The sequence below is a fragment of the Psammomys obesus genome, unplaced genomic scaffold, assembly GCF_907164565.1.
Source record: "Psammomys obesus unplaced genomic scaffold, mPsaObe1.curated_primary_1811, whole genome shotgun sequence".
Taxonomy (NCBI): domain Eukaryota; kingdom Metazoa; phylum Chordata; class Mammalia; order Rodentia; family Muridae; genus Psammomys; species Psammomys obesus.
The window spans coordinates 26452697-26473642 of record NW_026592510.1 but is presented as its reverse complement, the minus strand read 5'-3'; the positions used below and the strand labels follow the sequence as shown (position 1 = coordinate 26473642).

The 20946-nt window shown below is 46.9% G+C and overlaps 1 protein-coding gene across 2 annotated transcripts; it reads left to right on the top strand.

Moving 5' to 3' along the window:
* Window positions 1–534: 534 nt before the first annotated feature.
* On the top strand, window positions 535–20767 carry Slc22a8 (solute carrier family 22 member 8). Of its 2 annotated transcripts, none has more exons than XM_055613908.1 (11): window positions 535–629; window positions 1260–1616; window positions 14675–14778; window positions 15286–15440; window positions 15920–16088; window positions 17842–17965; window positions 18150–18265; window positions 19186–19400; window positions 19732–19840; window positions 19971–20174; window positions 20261–20767. In XM_055613908.1, the coding sequence occupies exons 2-11, from the start codon at window positions 1284–1286 to the stop codon at window positions 20340–20342; spliced, it is 1611 nt and encodes a 536-aa protein (XP_055469883.1). In that variant the 5' UTR covers window positions 535–629; window positions 1260–1283; the 3' UTR covers window positions 20343–20767. The 2 variants fall into 2 exon arrangements, with proteins under 2 accessions (XP_055469883.1, XP_055469884.1); XM_055613909.1 differs by having other exon boundaries at window positions 579–629; window positions 1532–1616.
* Window positions 20768–20946: the final 179 nt, after the last annotated feature.

Here is a 20946-nt window from a genome sequence, read left to right as displayed (position 1 = left end):
CTAAGACAGGGATGGCCCTGGTTTTTCCAGGAGTCCAAGGCATGGCACCTCTGAGACCATAAGGACCAGTGCTTGGGACTTTCTGTCTGGGTGCGTCCTAACACTCTCCAGGCACCTACTCAGAGACCCCAGACAGGAAAAGACAGCGCGTTGCAGGAATGCTGCCTCTCACAGCAGTGGCACCTCTCTCATTGGCTGTTCTCCTGGTCCTCTGAACATCAGCTCGGAGGGTCCCTGAACCCTCAAAATGGAATCCCTTAGCAGATCTCTCTTAGGAAACGTGGCCTGGGCCACTCAACCCTTTGTCCAACCAGCAGCCCTCTAGGCTCACTCCCTTCCCCAGCCCCCTCTCCACCCCCACCAGCCTTGGCAGAGGCAGCCCTTTCTTTCAGGAGAGCTGGGCTTGGTGGGTGCACAGCATTCTCCCTGCCGGATGTTAATCCTCCAAAGAAAGTCAAACATTAGCCCAGGAAACAGCTTATGCCTTATATAAGGCCCCCTGGGGGAGACACAAACAGCTTGTTAGAGCTGATCTGTCCTACCACAGCGGCTGCCGGACCCTAGGACAGAGCACAGGCACTGCCGCATCCACCTCCAGCCCCGCTGGATCCAGCAACCCCAGCCACCAGGTGAGATGGGATTGAAAGCCCCCAAGTCTAGCACCCAAGAACACCCCAAAGCCGGGTCCTGCTTCCTCAAGGTAACTGATCAACCCCCTAATGCCTTCGGGGACCTGCTTGGATTCTTCTGGTACTGCAGCACAGGGAACCCACCCCAGGGAACAGCAAGGAGGCTTTGAGCTTGGGGAGATCCTTCCCAGCCCACATGAAGCCATCAGGGAGGTGTGTTATCCTCCCCCTCACCCACCTACAGCCCATGCAACCAACATCCAAGTTTGGACCCCTGCTCCCTACTATGTGGCCTGTGCAGCCTCATGCATGCACATCTATAACAGATAAGCACAGGGCCACATGTCTGCCTTCATACAGCCTTCATGGGCACATACCTCTGCACCCACCCTGGGATTCTAATATCCTCCATGCAGCTGGGTACACCTTACACATCCACACACCAGGGCCCCACATCTTTACACATGCAACAAACAACTCCAAACATGCTCCACACATGTAACTAGGTACATCTTCATGCATGTGGTTCTACAATGTTCCTCAGGCCTACATATCACACACACACACACACACACACACACACACACACACACACACATACCTCTTTTTGGCCTGATGCCTTGCCTACAGTTTTGGTTCATCTTGCCTGGTGCCATGACCTTCTCCGAGATTCTGGACCGTGTTGGAAGCATGGGCCCCTTCCAGTACCTGCATGTGACCTTGCTGGCCCTCCCAGTCCTCGGAATAGCCAACCACAACTTGCTACAGATCTTCACAGCCACCACCCCTCCTCACCACTGCCGCCCACCCCCCAACGCCTCTGTAGGGCCCTGGGTGCTCCCCTTGGGCCCAAAAGGGAAGCCTGAGAAGTGTCTCCGTTTTGTGCATCTGCCCAATGCCAGTCTTCCCAATGACACCCAGGAGGCCACCGAGCCATGCCTGGATGGCTGGGTCTACAACGGAACCAGAGACACGATTGTGACAGAGGTATGTCTGGCACCCTCTCACCCTCTACCTTACCTTAGGTACTCCCACACTGTACAGCACTTTTGGATAAGAGAGGCAGGGGGCCTCCACTTCCTGGGATTGGAGGACAGGGGACTGGGAAAAGAGGAAGGATCCCATGAACTGAATGGTTTGGTTCCTTCATGCTTAGAGCTCAAGCATTTCTCTGACAACCCACAGCACAATATTGGGCTCCAGGGATTCAAAACTCTACAGTCCCTGCTCCTGGTGGGGCGTTATAGCCTTTTTGGGTAGCATCAGTGGATGAAAACACCACATGAAGTGTAAAATGACTTGTTAGCTCTTGCTATGCAGTGACCTTGGACTGTGACCTTCCACTGTTAGACTAGTTATAGGGACAGGAATGAGTGGGCATTGGATGAAGCCACTCTAAAGAAGTATCCCTGGAGCTGAGATTAGCACAACAGGCAAGGGTTAACTAGATGAGGAAGGAGAGGAGGAGGGGGAGGAAGGGAAGGAGAGAAGGAGGAGTTGAGGAACAGTCCATCCGGTGGAAAGCATTTCAGGACTAGGTGGGTAGAGAAGGGATTTCACGGTGCAGAGGCTGAAAGACTCCCGAGCAGATCCAGAGGTCAGTCTCCCACGGAGGCACTTATGGCTTCACTTCCCAGGCACCCTTCTTGGAGTGGCTGATACTCTCCCCTGTCATTTCCAGGAACTAGAGTTAAATCAAATCCTTCAACAAACTGACAGGTCAGTCAGGAGACTGTGATAGGAAGAAGATGAAGAAACAGGAATCGGTGTTTACTGAATGTCAACTGACTGCCAGGCACATCTGGGTGCTCAGCAGCTCTGGTGTGTGGATGCATAGGGCTGTTTTGCTGCTGTTGAGGTTAGGCACTCAGACTGGGGAAGAAAAATGATTGTTCAGTGCTGTGCACACAGTCAGTTTCATGGCTGGAATTTAAGGCAAAATACCCCTAAGTACAAAGTTCAAGGGAAGCCTTGGCCATAAGACTCCAAGGAGGCTTAATAGAGGGAAACCCTGTGATCCCCACAAGTGCAGGATCCAAACATTGCTTCATTAAAAGACCTTTGCTTTGCAAATACACTTCCACGGCTGCCAGGCTATGGGCCTAAGCTTCCTGGAATCCCAGGGAATGCAGTCCCTTTATCTCCATTTCCTCTGTGGGAAGAGAGAGGAATTAAATCCAAGACCATGTACATCATTTATATAATTATCCATGTAGTTAACAAATCTATAAAGCATTTGTTATATGCCAGACACTCTTCTAAACCTCTTACAAATGTTAACAGTTTTGAACTTTTTCACAGCTCTAAAGTAGTTATTTTCAAACCTCATCATTCAGATGGGGAGACTGAAGCCCAGAGAGCTTAGAGGCTTTCTCAGAGTCATACTATGAATAAGCAGGCTCAGGGTCTGAGCATGAGCACTGGGTAACACATTTGCTATACTCATGTCCCCTAGGCTATACCTCTTCCTGCCTGTCACATCCATTATTTTTCTGTCCTGCGTCAAGCATAGTATTCAGAATGTATTAAGTATCCAAAACACTGGGTACATTGGTGTTATAGTGCAGAATGCTGAGACCAGAGTTAAAGAAGACATTAGTCTCCCAGATGCTTACTTGTAGAAGGGACACAGGTTCACCCCTTAGGGGTCCAGTGGTTTGGTAGGATCTGTATGCTTCCTGAGACAGAATTCACTACTGTGTCCCCAGTACCTGGAATAATACCTGGCACAGAGGAGAGACTCGAGGAATAAATATTTATGGGTAGAATAAATAAATGTTAGATAATCTTAAGGTTCTGAAAACCCAGTGAAGAAGTTTCTAACCAGCACAGGGTTCAGGAGGTCCTAGAGGGCTTGTGGGAGTCATGCTTGCTTTGGATGTAAAAGAGAAGTGCGTGCAAGTGGGCAGCACACCCCAGATACAAGGCACAGCATCTCAAATGCAAAATCACAGACACATAAAGACTGAAGAAGAGTGAAGAACAGTCAGGCATGGAGACTGTGGACATGGGGCAGGAGAGGAGAGCAGGAGGGCCTAGTGTGGTCACTAAGGCAAATGTGGCCTATGCCACAAGGGAGGAGAAGCTATTGAATGTGGTAGCCTTTAAGAAGAAGTATGGCAGGTTTGGGTCATCTTCTGAGGAGCCTCACTCTGAGGAACAGAGTGGAACATAGGGAAGGTTTTAGTCCAGCCTCAGGGTAATCTGGTAGCAAGCTGCATAGGACTACAGAACAGAGGTGACACATAGGTGAAATGTTAGATTTAGAAAGCAGAGGAAAATAAGGAATTGGAATCTGTGGTACTTGGGAACAGATAGGGGAGGTAAAAAGCAAATAGGACATCAAAGACATGCCCATAATTTTCCCAGTGTATGTGTAGCTTGCTATGCATCTTCGAAGGCAATAGAAAGGAATAAAAGGCACCGCCCATCACTTCTAAAAACATAGAACTGAAGGAACAAACAGCCTAAAAGAAAAGCTGGGCATGGTGACTGAGGCAGGCTAAATACTTCCAAGCCATCCTGGGATATACAGGAAGATCCTGTCGGGGGTGGGAGATGGAATTAAAAAAGAGGGAGGAAGGTGGAGAAGGAAGTGAAGGAAGAAAAGGCAGGCTTACAAGGAATAACGAAATGGCCTCATCATGAACATGGTGAGTGAGTTTACAAGTGCCAGCCAGATGGGTATAGGTGTGTGCATGCATTCATTTAATTCTCACAACCCTCTCACTTGAGCACCTTGATGATTCTGTTTGGATAGATGAGGAAACTGAAGACAGGTCACTAGCCAACATACAACATTCACAAAGGGTTGAGTGGAGAATTCAAGTGCCTGAGATAGGGCTCCAGGGTCCATGCTCCTTAAGGCTGCACAGAACCTGGCTGGTAATCCATGAGATTGACTATCCACTGTGCACCCCCCTGAGGGTATTGGGTGATCTGATTTGTCCACAGATGCCCCATCTCACTCTGCGGTAGCTCCTCCAGTACAGGGGCAGTATCTCTCCGACCTATATCTGCCCTCGCATGACTAGGGATACAAAAGTGCTTAAATAATGCTAGTGATGAACTAAGCTCCTGCATCTACAGAAAAACCGCAGAGAAACAGCTTCCATTCCAGGTCACTCCTCAAGTCAGCTCCCAGGAGCATGCCAAGAGCAGAGGTTACAGAGCCTCATACCCTATCAGGCATCAACTTACCTCTGTGCCAGGCAAATCTCCAGGCACCATGCCATTCCTTGGGATGATGTGAAGCTGCATAGCACAGGAGATCTGCAGTAGTCCTCATGGAGGTTGCACCCTTGCCCATGTCAGACCTCATTTAGCTCTGCATTAAGCTCTAATTCGCTGGAGACACTGCCATGACAAGTCCATAAGAAGGGTCTCTGCCCTGCCCAGCCACTGGAACATTAATGGCAAAACCCAACTAGAAGAACAAACACAGAGCATTCTGATCCTCTGTTCATTCAGCCATGGCAACTACGAACTCCATGTGCTTGGGGTAGGGTAGAGTGCCGTTCTGCCACCCATGTCATAGAGGCAATCAGGACTTCCCAGGAGCTTTAACTAGGACATTAGGAGGAAACAAAAGCCTTTCTTTTTTTTGTCTGTAAGGGCCTGGATCCTGATCTCTGGGTTCCCTGGAGTATAACTCACATACACTGAAGCTCAGCCTCTGGTTCTCTGGGCCCTGGCTGAGCCTCAAGTGAGCAAAGCACACCCTTCTAAAGCCCCTGGGCTTCCTCTCTGGGCCTCTTACCTTCCTGATCTGTTTCCAGGACCACAAGAATCCCATGATCTCTACCCTGGAGAGGACCTTTGCAGGGCCCCTGGTCAACCACCACTCTGCTGTCTTTCATCCTCATCACCAAATATCCAGATTCAGGACACCTATCTGTCAGTCTCTTTTGTTCAGTCCCAGTCCTGCTTCACAACTCCACTGGCTGTCCTTGGCCCTGCTTCAGGTTCCCTCTTCTTCCACCTCTTTCTCAGCCCCTGATCTCACTCCCCAGAAAGGACTTGGGAGTTTCACACTGCCTACATTTCTAGCCAGCCTGATCCCACTGGCAGCCACTCTGTAAGAAGCTCCTGATAATCTGACAGGGCCTAGAGCAAGTCTGCAGTTCCTGAAATTCAAGCACTCACTCAGTGGATACCTACTGTGCGTAGGCCCCAAAGCTGCGGCCTCACTTTCTGCCTGTTGTGAGCAGGCAAGTCAGGTATTATCCTCACCATTCTATAGAAAATGGACCCTGACCACATCTATCCAGGGCTGGAAATATGGCTCAGGGCTTGGGATCCTACACAGCTGAGATGGTGGGCCAGGAGACCCTGACTCCAGAACCATGCCCTACCTATTGCATCACATGACACATGTAATTGGACATGTGACTATAATAACAATAACAGCAACAACAATGATAATAATAATAATTTCACTGTGACTTGAGTTCACAGTGTCTTCCAGATTTAGGGCTGGGTGCTCTTCATTCCTTAACTCATTCACAGCTCTAAGAAGTAGCCAACAAGTACCTACAGATACAGCTGAGGACTCTGACCACATAGAAACTAAACATCTGTCCAGGGATGAAAACATAGCTCAGTCAGTAAAGTGCTTACACATAAGCATGAGGACCTGAGTGTCAATCCAAGCACCCACATAGAAAATCTGGGTATAGCAGTTCTCACCTGCAATCCCAGCACTGGGGAGGCAGAGACAGAAAGATTCCCAAGTCAGCCAATTCAGCTAACCAGCCAGCAAGCTCCATGTTCAGTAAAAGACTGTGTCTCAAAAAGTTAGTGGAGAGCAATTGGAAAATACCTTTGGCTTTCACATGTGTGCACACAGATACACACACACAAACATCTACACCCATACAAGTGCACATGCACACAAACTATACACAATCTGTCCCAAAATACACAGCTCCTAAGCAACAAGATTTATGTCCTTTTGATACTTGCCAAGATACTTGGCTTGTCCTGGTTGGTCTTCATGACCCCGAAACAGGTTCCATCAAGGGTGTGAAAATGCAGAGGGCCAACTACCCTAAGGTCTGAACTGGCTCCAAAAGATCCTCAGGAAACTTTCATTCTGATGCATAGGGACATTATGTGAGACGTTGGTTAAGTCAACTTTGTCTACGTGCAGCAGGAAGCCCTTCCTTTGCTTTGACTGTAGTCTGCCTCCTGCATGCTTGTGGTGATTATTTATCATCCAGTCTGCTTACTCTCTGAGGGACCTTCCTGGCCACTCTTCTTGCTGCCCTAACTCCTAAACCTGTATCTTCGGACCTTGACCAGACCAGTGGGCTCTGACCATTACACAATGCCAGACTGAGCCATGCTGTCTAACAGAACAAGAGCTCCCATGCTTAAGCCTTCCTTCTGGCAGAACACAGCACACTGTGGGGCATCTGGGAGTTGTGGTCCTGATCAAGGACATTCAATGGGAGATCTTGCAGACCTATGCTTGAGTCACTGCCTTGAAATGATCCAAGCCATGCTTGGGCAAGCTGTTTATCATCGGAGCCACAGACTCTTTGTGAAAATGAGGCCATAGCAGCACCAGCTCTGTGATACTGTTCTGCCATGGCTTGCCCTTCTCTTTCCTCTCTACCGCCTTCCTGTCATACTGGGCCAGGCAGAAAGACAAGGCTGAGGTTTCTGTCCTTTCCTTCCAGAACCAGTTCCTTAGGGCTTGGTTATGCTATAAGACTGGGGAAAGAAACCCAGTGCAGGACTAGGCTATGAAGAGCAAGAAGACTGTGCAGAATAGGCAAGAGCTGATGGGAAATACAAGTCTAGGCCATGCCCAGGGAAGGAGAGAAGCACCAAGAAGATAACGTCTGGCTTTCTCCAATTAGCACGTAACCTTTCCCATCTCTTTCCCATCTCATTAGTAAAAATAGGCAATATTTTGTTCATTTATTATTCATTAAATGAGTACTAACATATATTATAACCAACTACTCTGATAGTTGCCAGAGATAAACAGTCAAGTGAAATGTCTTCTGCCTCAGAGTGGCTATAGAAGGTAAGAAGGCGGAACAAGGAAACGGGTAGCTATGAGGCTTTTTCTTAGCATTTTCCCTGCTGGCAGTAAAAACAGAGCTGGGGAGACAAGGGGCACCTTACCTATACTGGGAGCCAGACTTCTTAGACATTCATCCACATCACATACATGAATTGACCACCAGAGAAGCCCCTGACACTCAGAAAAGATTATCAAAGGGCAGGCAACATTCCTGAGCAAGGCGACCCTGACACATGAAAAACAGGAAAGGAACCTTTTTTTTTTTTTTTTTTTAGACTCAGAGTAAAACCTTATTAAATCCAAGGACTGCACCAACCTATGGAGGCCCAATCAAAGGCAGCACAGAAAGCACTCCTGAAAGCTTGAATAGTCAAGCCTTCGGCTACAGGCTCTAACAGGACCCTCTCAGGGGCTTTGCACAGGCGCCCCACAGAAAACATCCAGGATGCTCTCTAAAATCTTCTTCCCTCAGAAACTTGGGGTGCCTTTAAGAACCCATCCAGTTCTTTCGCACCTGCTTCCCTCATCTATTCCAAATCCCTTTCCCATCACCACCTATCAGGCCAATAGATGTCTCACACATCACAGAGTCGTGGTTTATTCATTTCCAGCAAATTTCCCCAAACCAGGCAACATAGAGTTAAAGTTTAAAGCAACATAGAGTTTATTATCTCACAGAACTGGAGACTAGAAGTGCAAAGCCCACAGCATCGGTATGCTCTCTACAAAGAATCCTCCCTTGTCTCTTCTAGTTCAGGTGGTTGCTAGCAAGCCTCTGCATTGCAAGAATTGTGGGTCCACCACTCTAAGCTCCACCTCCATCCTATCCCATCTATGCCTCTCTCTTCTCTTCCTACAGTACTCCTTCCTGCCCAGTATGGCCTTACTGTAACTCAGCTAATAATAACTAAACAATTGGCTTTCCATTCTAGGCGATTACAACTTCAGTGTGTTCCTTTTGAGGGGATACAATCAACTTACAATGGTTGTGGGTCTCAGACCTGCAATCTATAGGTTGTGTTGCTCTGCAGGGCAGTCAGGGCCACATTTTTCTGATGAGCTTTGTTAGTCATGAAATTTCTAAAATCAATTTACAATGTGATTGAAGTTTGCTTTATTTTTTAATATTTAACCACAGGGTACCTATTTTGAGCTTCTAATTTTTACTGAAGGACAGTACTACCATGTTGTAATTTTCCAACCAGATTGTAAACATCGGAGGTTTCTTTCCTCACTAGCACAGAGTTGGTGTGCTAGGTACTACCCATCCCACCAGACACAAAAGAGGCAGATTTTCTCACAGACTTTGGAATGTACACCATGTGGCCTCTCAGGTAGACGTGGAGGGTCATACGAACTCCATTTTCATCTGCCACTTTTTGTGGTTATAACAAATGCTTCAACAATAAGTCACAGCTTAACTATTACTAATAAAGGAGTTTCTTCTGTAAGAGTTCTGAAAGAAGGACTGTTTCAGGCTGATGGTTAGATCTGCTCCAGAGGCCAACCAGTGACCCCCACCAGCGGCAGCTCCGCCACCTTCAGTACTTGCCTCCCGGGATTGTTCCAGTCATCACTCTTCCCTCCCTTAAGAAAGGAGAGAGTGTGTGTAAGCCCGGCTAGGAAGTCCCTGCTAAGACAATGAGGTAGAAGTGCCACCTTTCGTTCCCACTTACCAAGAACCACATGACTCCCAGCAACTACCACATCATAGAAGGATTGTGCTTTTTACTGTGAAGGGAGGAGTAGAGCTAATTTATGTGGACAGTAGATCATTTCTTTAGATTTTCCTGAAAGGCTTAAGATGGCATGTCATAAAGTACCTGTCTTTAGAGACTCCCGTCATGCTTCTCTTCCTCCTGTATTCCGTCACTTCCTCCTATATTCTGTTTCCTCCTCTGCCCTCACACTGCGCCACATAAACCCCCTTCCCTGTTAGAAATCCTGTCTACCCAGAGTAGGGGATGTGTTGGCTCAGCTGAAGCTACCTGGAAGACTTGGAATCCTCATCCACCCCCATCCTGCCTCACTTCCAGAAGAAAAAGGTAGAAAAGAACTCCTTAGGCTCCATGATCTCTCCTCATACTTTACTTCCGAAACACTCTTGAGAGGCATTTCTAGGGAACATTCTTCACTTCATTACACAAGTAATTCAGGATGTCTGGAGCAAAGAATGTGTGCTGGGATTAGTGGGAGATTAGAGCAGGCAGGTTGACCAAGCCAAAGCATAGCAGGCTTTATAAACCTCACAGCAAGGGAGTGAGTCTCTTTACCTAGCCGACAAGAGAGCACCAAACAATATTCTTAGCAAAGTAGAAACCTAAAAGCCATTCATGTCATTAAGGAAAGAGTAGGGAAGACTTGTTAAAAGCTTCGCACAGTAATCTGCTCTGAAACTGTTTCCTGCCCTGTAAAAATGAGAACATAACATGGTTGCTTAGAGGGTTAAAGAAATTAAAGTACAGAAAAGCTTACCTAAGGACAATGCTTGCTACAGTGAGCCCTCTGTAAACATCAGCTGTCACTATTCATTCAAGGGCAAGAGGAGGAGGCCTATATTAAGGCAATTGTGATGAAAATAGAGGGGCTGGAGAATAGGCTCAGAGGTTAAGAGCACTTGTTGCTCTTGCAGGGGACCCAATTTCTTTTCTTTTTTTTTTTTTTTTTTTTGGTTTTCTTTTATATATATATATATTTTTTTTTTTTTATTAATTACACTTTATTCATTTTGTATCCCCCCATAAGCCCCTCCCTCCTCCCCTGCCGATCCCACCCTCCCTCCCCTTTCTGCATGCATGCCACTCCCCAAGTCCATTGATAGGGGAGGTTCTCCTCTTCTTTCTGATCTTAGTCTATCAGTTCTCATCAAAAGTGGCTGCATTGTCCTCTACTGTGGCCTGGTAAGGCTGCTCCCCCCTCAGGGGGAAGTGATCAACGAGCAGGCCAATCAGATTATGTCAGAGGCAGTCCCTCTTCCCATTACTATGTAACCCACTTGGACACTGAACTGCCATGGGCTACACCTGTGCAGGGGTTCCAGGTCATCTCCACGAATAGTCCTTGGTTGGAGTATGAGTCTCTGGGAAGTTCCCTGTGTTCAAATTATCTTGTTCTGTTGCTCTGCTTGTGGAGTTCCCGTTCCCTCCAGCTCTTACTATTTCCCACTTCTTAGATAAAATTCCATTCACTCTGCCCATCAGTTGGCCATCAGGCTCAACATCTGCTTTGACAGTCTATACTGCAGAAGCTTTCAGAGGCCCTCTGTGGCAGGTTTCAAGGTTGTTTCCTGTTTTCTTCTGGCTTTCAGAGGCCCTCTGTAGCGGGTTCCGAGGTTGTTTCCTATTTTCGTTTTCTTCTGATGTCCATCCTCTTTGCCTTTCAGGATGGGGATTGAACATTTTAGTTAGGGTCCTCTCTTTTGCTTAGTTTGTTTAGATGTACAGATTTTAGTGGGTTTATTCTATATTGTATGTTTATATGAGTGAGTATATACCCAATTTCTGTTTCCAGTATCCACATGGCAGTTCACAACCATCCATCCAGAGGTTCTGAGGATCCGACATCCTCTTCTGACCTCTGGAGGCACCAAGCACACATATGTGCACATATATGCAGGCAAAATACTCATAAATAAATCTGAAAAACAGAGATATCCAGATCCAAAAAAATGAATGCAGCCGGGTATGGTGGCACACACCTTTAATCTCAGCACCCAGTAGGCAGAGGCAGACATATTTCTGTAAATTCTATGACAGATTGGCTTATGAGTTCAAGGACCTCCAGGGCTTTATAGAGAGACCCTGTCTAAATATATATATATATATATATATATATATATATATATATATATATATATATATATAAAAATATATATATATATTAGAAACTTGATGATCAAGTGATTGTGGGGTGGGGTGGGGTCTCTGGAAACACCAGGACCAGCAGAGTTTTGATCTGTGTGAAGCAAGGAGATCCAGTTCAAAAGGACTCAGTAGCTGGTGTTGGTTCAAAGTTTATTCTAAGCATATTTAAGTACATTAGAATTTTGGAAAATTTTTCTGGTGTCAATTAACTCAATCTTGTGTGCACAATAAAAATTAAGTAATGACTATATCTAACTCTTTGCAAAATACATTTGGTCTCTTCCATAAAGATGAGTTCTACAAGTGGACTGAGAAACAAGGCTCAAGATAAGGGCAGTGATTCTCAACCTTCTTAATGCTGCGACCCTTTAATATAGTTCCTCGTGTTGTGGTGACCCCCAACCATAAAATTATTTCATTGCCACTGTCAAAATTATATATGGTAATTTCATAACTGTAATTTTGCTACTGTCAGGAAACATAATGTAAAGTCTGATATTCAGGATATCTGATATTTGACCCCTGTGAAAGTGTCATTTGGCCTCCAAATGGGTCACAACCCACAGGCTGAGAACCACTGGTCTGGGGAGAAATGTTCTGCCCAGTTCGCGAACCCCAAAAGACCAGGAATAAACAGATTCCGCTGTAAATACATGAGGTTCTTTTTATTGTAAATGACAAGCTGCAGCTTGGGCCCACACCCCCACTGCGAAAGCGGTGGGAGCCGAGCACCCCATGCTCAGGTTTGTTGGGTGATTTAAAGATTCAGCATGCCCAAGGCAGGGGCGATTCCTGCCTGACAAGCATCTATTGGTCAAAATGCTACATTTTGAACTGATTGGCTATAGGAACCCCGTGACCTGGTGTCCCTCCCTAGGGGGATGGGCCAGTTTCCTAGCAACTGTATGGGGGGGGAGAATGCAGTAAGGCTGTCCTTCCCCTTAGGGCATTACTAGACTTCTCCACCCACCTAGTTCAGGCCTTAATAGCTGATTTTTTTTTAACTTTTATTAATTACATTTTATTCATTTTGTATCCCCCATAAGCCCCTCCCTCCTCCCCTCCCCGTCCCACCCTCCCCCCCCCAATAGCTGATTTTTAATCTTTTGGTCTCTCAGAATGAGTAAAGTAAGCCTAGCAGTCTGGGGAAATCAGGTGTGGCCTGGCCCTGCAGAGAGCACAGGTCACCAGGCTATTACTACATGCATTCTCAGCCTTCTGGGAGAAAAACAGGCTATACTCTTCTTCCTTTGAAGAGACAACCCTGCGTGTTTAACATTCCTGGTTTCCCTACTGCATACTGTGAGCACAAGAACATCGTGTCCTCTACAGGGTGGAAGAGAAAAGGAGGAGTCAAAGAGGGACACCAGCATGCTCTCTTATAAAGTAGAATTCTTTTCTATTAATTTATTTTTTTTATTAATTACAGCTTATTCATTTTGTATCCCAGCTGTAGCCCCCTCCCTTTTCCCCTCCCAATCTCACCCTTCCTCCCTCTTCTCTTCTTGTGTCCCTCCCACATAAGGTGGAATTCTTAGAAGTAGAATATAGAATCGTATTTGTCAGAAGCTGGGACTAGAAGATTGGTATGGAATGGACACAGGGAAGCTACTCATCAATGGATACTCAGTTTTAGCTGAATGAGAAGAATAAGCTTTGAGTTTTATTGCACAGCAGGGTGACTATAATCTTAATAATGGATTAAATATCAAAACAACTAAGAGGAAACTTTAAAAGAATCATCATCAGGGCTGGAGAGATGGCTCAGTGGGCTAAGACTGCTGTCTGCCCTTCCAAAGGACCCAGGTTTAATTCCCAGCACCCAATGACAGCTCACAATTGTCTGTAATGCCAATTCCAAGGGATCTGACACCTTTATACTACTGCACATAAAATAAATTTTAAATAAATTATTTTTAAAAAAAGAATCATCACCAAAAAAAATATGAAGTAGGAAAGGTGATGGATGGGTTTCCTTGGAGTGTGATTTATTCTTTCCACATGTATCAAAAACATGGCAGTGTTCTTCTCCACACATGTAACATAATTACAATTCATCAACTCAAAATCATGTAAATTTAAAAAAATAAATCTTTTAAAAAGACAGGGTTGCTATTTGGCTTGCATGGGACCTTACAAAGAATGGAAATGACAAGTCCTGTTAAGTCTGGAGTGTTCATGGGATGTCATCCAGGTAGTGTTTTCAAGTAGGCCTCAGGCTCTGATGGTCTGAAGGCCAGAAGAGAAGATGGGCTGCAGAAAAGGGTTTGGGCTCTTTGGCATAAAGAATAATATAAGCCTTAGAAACCGGTGGCATTGTCTGGGGAAAGTAGATGGAGAAAAGGATCCAGAGGGAGTCTTGGGAAACTATATGGGCTAGCCAGGGAAAAAGGAGACAGGGATGGGAAGGCATAAAGCAAGAGGAAAAAGGATCCAGGTGGAGGGAGGCTGCCAAGGACTAAGGCAGGTCAAGAGGCAGAAGGTCTGTAGTATAGGTGATAAAGAAACTGTGGGTGACTTTGGCGAGCACAGTGTCAGTGCATTTATTGGTCAGGACAGAACTGAGAACTGAGTGAAGAGGAGGATGGGTGGTAGCAAGGGTACTTTCCTGTTCAAGAGAATTGGAGAAAGTGTAGAAAGGAAATTTTATGCAGAAAACTGATGGAGGGGAGTTAAGAGAAAAGAGAAAGGAAGGATACAAGGGAGGGAAAGACTAAAAGAGTGGACTATAAGAGGAGGAGAGGTCAAGGACACAGGTGAAGGGACTAGCCTTGAATATATGGGGGAAAGAAGAGGGAAAACTGGATGCTGCAAGACACAGATGAACCATGGAAGAGGATAAGAACAGGTCGATGGAGCAGCTAAGCAGCCTCTGTAAACCATACAACAGGTCACACACACTTGAGGGATGTTGTCATTACACAATCGTGGGTCAAGGGCCCAAGGAACCCCCACAGGCAGAAAGAACTGGAGCTTGGGAGTCAAAGACCAGGCTCATGGAAGCCAAGGCATGTGAGTGCCTGTGTGTGTGTGTGTGTGTGTGTGTGTGTGTGTGTGTGTGTGTGTGTTGTGTAGGTGCAGGCTGAGCATGGCTAGGGAGACTGGACTGTGTTGAGCTGAGCTGGCCCTACCTTACTCTTGTGCAGTGGGACTTGGTATGCAGCTCCAACAAACTGAAGGAGATGGCCCAGTCGATCTTCATGGCAGGCATACTGATTGGAGGGCCTGTGTTTGGAGAACTGTCAGACAGGTGAGGCTTGGAGCACATTCCATGTATATCCCCTCCTGACTCTGTTCTACTCATGTACCCCAAAGAAGAAAAAGCTGAGGAAGGTGGGAAGGATGGCCCTCTCTGGGCAGATACCATTCCCTTGCCAGGCCATAGCCTTCTCTGTTCCAGAGTCCTCACTTGAATCATCTGGCTCTTGACCCAGGTTTTTGAACACAGTATTGTGCCTGCATAGTGTAAAGCCAGAGCAGATGAATTGCTTAGAGATACATGGTCTTTTGACCTCTGCTCAGTCAGCTAAGCTGAAATGGAGGAAGTAACTCATTAACTCAATGCTCCTACTGCAAATTTGTTGAATAATAGCAATTACCAGCAAGGCTCTGTCTGGTGAGGGAGTTATAAGTTCTACCTAATGCATGAGTGAGGCTTGGGGGTTGCCTTCAGCCCTTTGCCCCAAAGCCTGCAAAGTCACTCAATTTGGCAGACACACAGTGGCTAACCTGGCCCTTCCTCTCTTCTGAGCTGCAGGTTTGGCCGCAAGCCCATCCTGACCTGGAGCTACCTAATGCTGGCAGCCAGTGGCTCAGGCGCTGCCTTCAGCCCCAGCCTCCCTGTCTATATGATCTTCCGATTCCTGTGTGGCTGCAGCATCTCGGGCATTACTCTGAGCACGGTTATCTTGAGTGAGCCACAGTGGGGGCCTGAGGAGCAAGGGATTGGGGAGCACCAGCCAAAAGCTGAGAGAGTGGGTTTGAATCAACCAAAAGGCCCTACTTTTGATTTCTCAAGACCCTTCTGAGTTTAACAGCAATCACAAACTTAATGATAGCAGCTATGACGCTATAGGCCTTGCCTCAGGTCTAGGTACTCTGCTAGGCATATGACCTTATACAGCACATACACAGAACAGAGTGACAGATGATAAAGTTGAGGTGGAAAGTAAGGGAATATTCCAGTATTGAGACATATTAAAGGTGAGTTGGGGAGGAAAGAAGCCCAAGTTTGAGTCCTATTTCCTTGAGTTTCAGGGGCAATATGGTGATAATTGAACCATTGGGATCAGATGAGGGTAGCTCCTGGGAGGCAGAAGCTGATACCCTTTCACAGAGAGGTACCTGGGACCTGACAAGACCCTAATCTTGTCCTTGGACTCTTCCCACAGATGTGGAATGGGTACCCACCTCAATGCGGGCCATCTCATCAACAACAATTGGATACTGCTACACCCTTGGCCAATTCGTTCTATCCGGCCTAGCCTATGCCATTCCTCAGTGGCGCTGGCTACAGTTAACCACGTCTGTTCCCTACTTCATCTTCTCCTTATTGTCCTGGTATGTGGCCCTCTGCTGTCCTCCTCTATCCCCAATTCCACCAGGGACAAATAAGGGTTCCATGCCTATCCTGATTATCCAACTCCTCTGTGCCCAGCTCCCAGAGTCAAGGAAGGTCTTCCAGCATGGAAGGGCTACATGTGCTGAAGCATACTGTAGGACAGAGCAGGTGTGGGAAGCACTAAGGGCTGCCTGTGGCTGAATAAGGGGCATGAGTTGAGATGGATGGGGGTGGGCTAGCGATGGATGGTCCATCGCTAGCACAGGTAGCCAGGAAAGCCTCAACTTCATATGGAGGCAGATGGAAAAGTATAGAAGGTGTCTATGACAGGCCTGGTGCAAGTTTGTGGGAAGGAAAAAAAAAAAGGCCCTGAAACACAGTCACACAGACCCATATGGTAAGGCTAAGGACAGAAGGAAGGGTACTATGCAGGCTAGAGGATTCTTGGGGAAGAAATCTAAAAGACATTTTAAAAGAAGTTTCTACATAATTGGGAGATTTTTTAGATTTACAGTACAAATGAATATCCAAAGCAGAGTCTCAGCCTGGAAATCTGTAAGAACTGAAGTGCTTTGGTGGAAGACCCAGAATGGGCTGAGAACTCATTATCAACCTGTTCAACCCAAAGCCACACAGAAAAACAGGAAATAGCCTGCATAGCTTGCTGTTGAAGCCCAAGCACTGGACATCACAAGCATTCCAAGGAAAAGCTGTGAAACCTTAGCATAACTATTTATAACTAAGCACAAGGCCCCATTCTGAACAATAATTAATGTTGTCTCTTATCCTTGTGGTGTTTGATAGGAGCATTATTGTCCCTATTCAAAGATGAGAAAACTGAGGCTTGGGGAAGGTTATATGAAAAAGTACAGACTTGATATGGAACTTCAACTTAGATATGAACGTATAACTGTCAGAATAAACAGCAGTCTGAAAGTGAGAGAGAGGAGGATGAGGATGGAGTGGAGACAGAAACACATGCACAGCCAGGGGTGGAAGCAGTCAGCGTCAGGAGACAAAATGGGCAGATAGTTCACAGAATACAGTTGTGAGCTCAGGGCCCTCCATTCTGTGACTTGGGGCAGGACTCACACACTCTGAGCATCAAGATTTTTCTAGATAAGGTGGGGATGATGCTGAGGATTCCGTTAGGTTTTATGGGGCTGGCCTACAGGAAGGCTTGCTGATTGGGAGCAGTTGCTGTCATTACTCTCAGGGAGACAAGTCCTGGGCTCGGCTATGAAGCATGAGAGGAACTCCTTCACAGTCTTGGTGAGAGTAGGACTGCCAAGGTAGAAACAGGATCTCTAAGTCCATGAGGAACAGACTCAGAAAGCTGGGAGCAGGGGTCTGAGGCCAAGTAATCAATGTTCACCCTCCAAAGGCCCTGAAGAAATCCAGACCAAGGAAGGTTAGGGAAGCAGAGGTAAATGACCCTCCAGCTGTCCAGCCTTTGGTATGCTATCCCCTCCCCAAGCACCACCTACCTTAGCCTAGCCCCTGGGGCTCTTAGCTAAGGAAGACATCCAACAAGAGACCTAGATTGAAGACAGAGGAAGGCTTTTTAGATGTGGGGCAACCCAGTACTGAAATTTGTACTAACTGGAGGCATCCCAGGTACAAAGACAGGCCAGTGTGAAGTTCCATGGAAAGGGCATGAGATTTCTGGACCTCCTATCCCAGGGACTCCATGCAGATATCTCAAAAGAGACTCTGGAACAGGAGCCAGTATGTCTTGACTCTGGCCCCTAGGTGGGTACCAGAGTCCATACGCTGGATGGTTCTGTCTGGAAAGTTCTCCAAGGCTCTGAAGACACTCCAGAGGGTGGCAACCTTCAATGGCAAGAAGCAGGAAGGAAAAAAGCTCACCGTGGAGGTAGGTGGGGAAGGATTGCGGTTGGGGCCCAACCACGTCTACCTTTCTTGCCTCTGTTTCCTTAGTTTACAGCTATATCCCACCGGCTCCTCCAATTAATCCTCTAGAAGAACTAGATCTGAACCTCCTTCCTTTCCACCAAAGAGGCCCAGTAACAACACTCCTCTTTCTCCCATGTCCCAAGGAGCTGAAGTTCAACCTGCAGAAAGATATTACCTCAGCCAAGGTCAAATATGGCTTATCTGACTTGTTCCGAGTGTCCATCCTGCGCCGTGTGACCTTCTGTCTCTCCCTGGCCTGGTAACCTGCCACCTCTCCCTACCCATGCCTTGCACAGAGTTGTCCATCAGGGCAAAGCCTAGGCTACCAGCAAGAGAAATCAAGGAAATGCCTCCTAGGGGCCTCCAAGCCCAGCTTCAGTCCCAGAATCAACTGAGAGGGTCTGCCTCCCTCTGTGGTTGCACTACCCCACAAAGAGCAGGTGCTCTAGACCCTTCAGTGCACATTCTGGTGACAGCACTCTCCACATAATCAGCCTCTCTGTCACTGAAGCCTTCTAGCCTAACTCTGCCTTCTGGACCCACACAGAGCAGAACTGGCCCTGCAGGCTTCAAACTTGTAGGAAGCAATTATGTGCCCCCCCCCCAAGTCTCGTCTTCTGACTGATTCTACATCTTCCCCAAACCTTTTTGTGACCTGGTTGTGAAACCATTTTCCATCCTAGTCTTCCCCAGGATCAAATTTGTTCCACACTTTGCCATAATTCTGAGAGGAGGAGTTACCCACTCACTGTTTACAGCTTGACTGTCACCTCTGCCTCTCTGGATATTGTACTTTCAGTGAACAAAAATAGATCATTTCCTGCCTCCTCTGGTCTCTGAGAATCCCTCCAGTCCTGTTATTCTATGGAGCCAATCTTGGGCCCCTTTGCCATGAACACCCTAGAGCATGCCAGACATGACCAATCAACCCCAGCACTTTTCATTGAACTCAGACACAATCTCACAAGACTCAAAAGTATACTCAACTGTAATTAATATATAAAAAATAAAAATTTAATTTAAAAAAGTGGACTCAAGCAGCCTGTATAGACGCCACAATAAAAAAAACTATTTGCCATCCTGGTAACCCATGAATTGCTCTGGGAAGAGACCTCAGCTTGGCTGCAGATTCTGACCAATGGCTCTCTCTCTCTCTCTCTCTCTCTCTCTCTCTCTCAGGTTTTCTACTGGTTTTGCCTACTACAGTTTGGCTATGGGGGTAGAAGAATTTGGAGTCAACATCTACGTTCTCCAGGTCATCTTTGGCGGGGTCGACATCCCAGCCAAGTTCATCACAATACTCTCCATAAGTTATCTGGGCCGGCGGATCACTCAGGGCTTTGTTCTGCTCCTGGCAGGAGGGGCCATCTTGGCACTTATCTTTGTGTCTTCAGGTGAGAGGTTGAGGTTACCTAGGACCCTCTGGAAGAAGCTGTCACAGTCCGGAAAGTGAACTCCAGCTTTGTTAACCCTCCTCCAATTCACTGTGCTGGCCTTGAACAGATCCCTACCTTTTATAGGGCTCAGGTTACTCTTCTAGAAAACAATTCAACTGGCCTACATGACAATGCATTAGGAGTAGCAGATGGGTTCTTCCTCACCTTTCCCTTCTCATATGAGCTTCTGGGCAAGCAAAGCACAAAGGAAAACAAAGTCTGCTAAGGAGTGAGAACATTCAGGAGCTCATAAACACCGATGCCTATCCCCCAACCCCTTCCCATGCAGAGATGCAGCTTTTGAGAACAGCACTGGCTGTATTTGGGAAGGGATGCTTGTCTGGCTCCTTCAGCTGCCTCTTCCTCTACACAAGTGAGCTCTACCCTACGGTCCTCAGGTAGGTGATACAGCTGGGTCAGGGGCTAACAGATGGAATGGCCTCCTCCTGCCATCTATCCAAGGGTCACAGGATTGTCCTTTAAAAGCTGTCTGCACAGGCTGCTAATTCCTTCTCTGAACCCTCCCAGACAAACAGGTATGGGTATTAGTAACGCGTGGGCTCGAGTGGGAAGTATGATAGCCCCACTGGTGAAAATCACGGGTGAAGTGCATCTCTTCATCCCTAATGTCATATTTGGGAGCATGGCTCTACTAGGAGGCAGCGCTGCTTTCTTCCTGCTTGAGACCCTCAATCGGCCCTTACCAGAGACTATTGAGGATATACAACATTGGTGAGTTGTCTGCCTCTGGCTCCCAAGGCTTCCCTTTGAGCAAACAGGCCAGAGCTCCAAGCTTTTCCTAAGTTCTATATCCCTAGGCACCAGCAAGCCGAGAAAACCAAGCAGGAGCCAGAAGAAGAAAAGGCATCCCAGACAATTCCTCTGAAGACTGGTGGATAGGACCCCAGCTGAGAACAAGAGAATCCTCTTTCTTGTCCTCCAGAGACTGATCCCAAGCAGGATCCTTCCAGGGCTCCTCAGACACCTTGGATATTGGGGAAGGCCCTGGGTGGCCCCAATCTTCTAGAACAAAAACTTCTGAGAGTTCAGTAAAGTTATTCTACCATCAGCACCTCTACCATAGCCCACAACCCAGACCTGGCCTGTTCACAGCTCTAAACACAAGGCTTCTCATACTCACCCCTGCACTCATCCTCCCTACAACCCAGGCCTTGCCAATTCTTCTACCTACCCTTTCTGTACTGGCCACTGTCCTCCACTGTCCTAACTCCTTCTCCCTTGAGATTCCCTAGAAGTTCTGATGGCTTCCCATTTCCTTTGTAAAACTCTTTCCTTGGTGGGAAATTTCAATAAACTAAATGAGTAACTCAGGTCATGTTTCTTGGGAAAACAGGTGGGGAAAGAGGGCTAGTGATGATGTGGACATGTGAGCACACACACACTGGGCACTGGGCTGCATGCAAGCTGGGCTACTCTGACCACATACATGTGTCCTAGTGTGTGTTTTCAGGATAACTGTATACTACCACAGGCTGGATTGTCT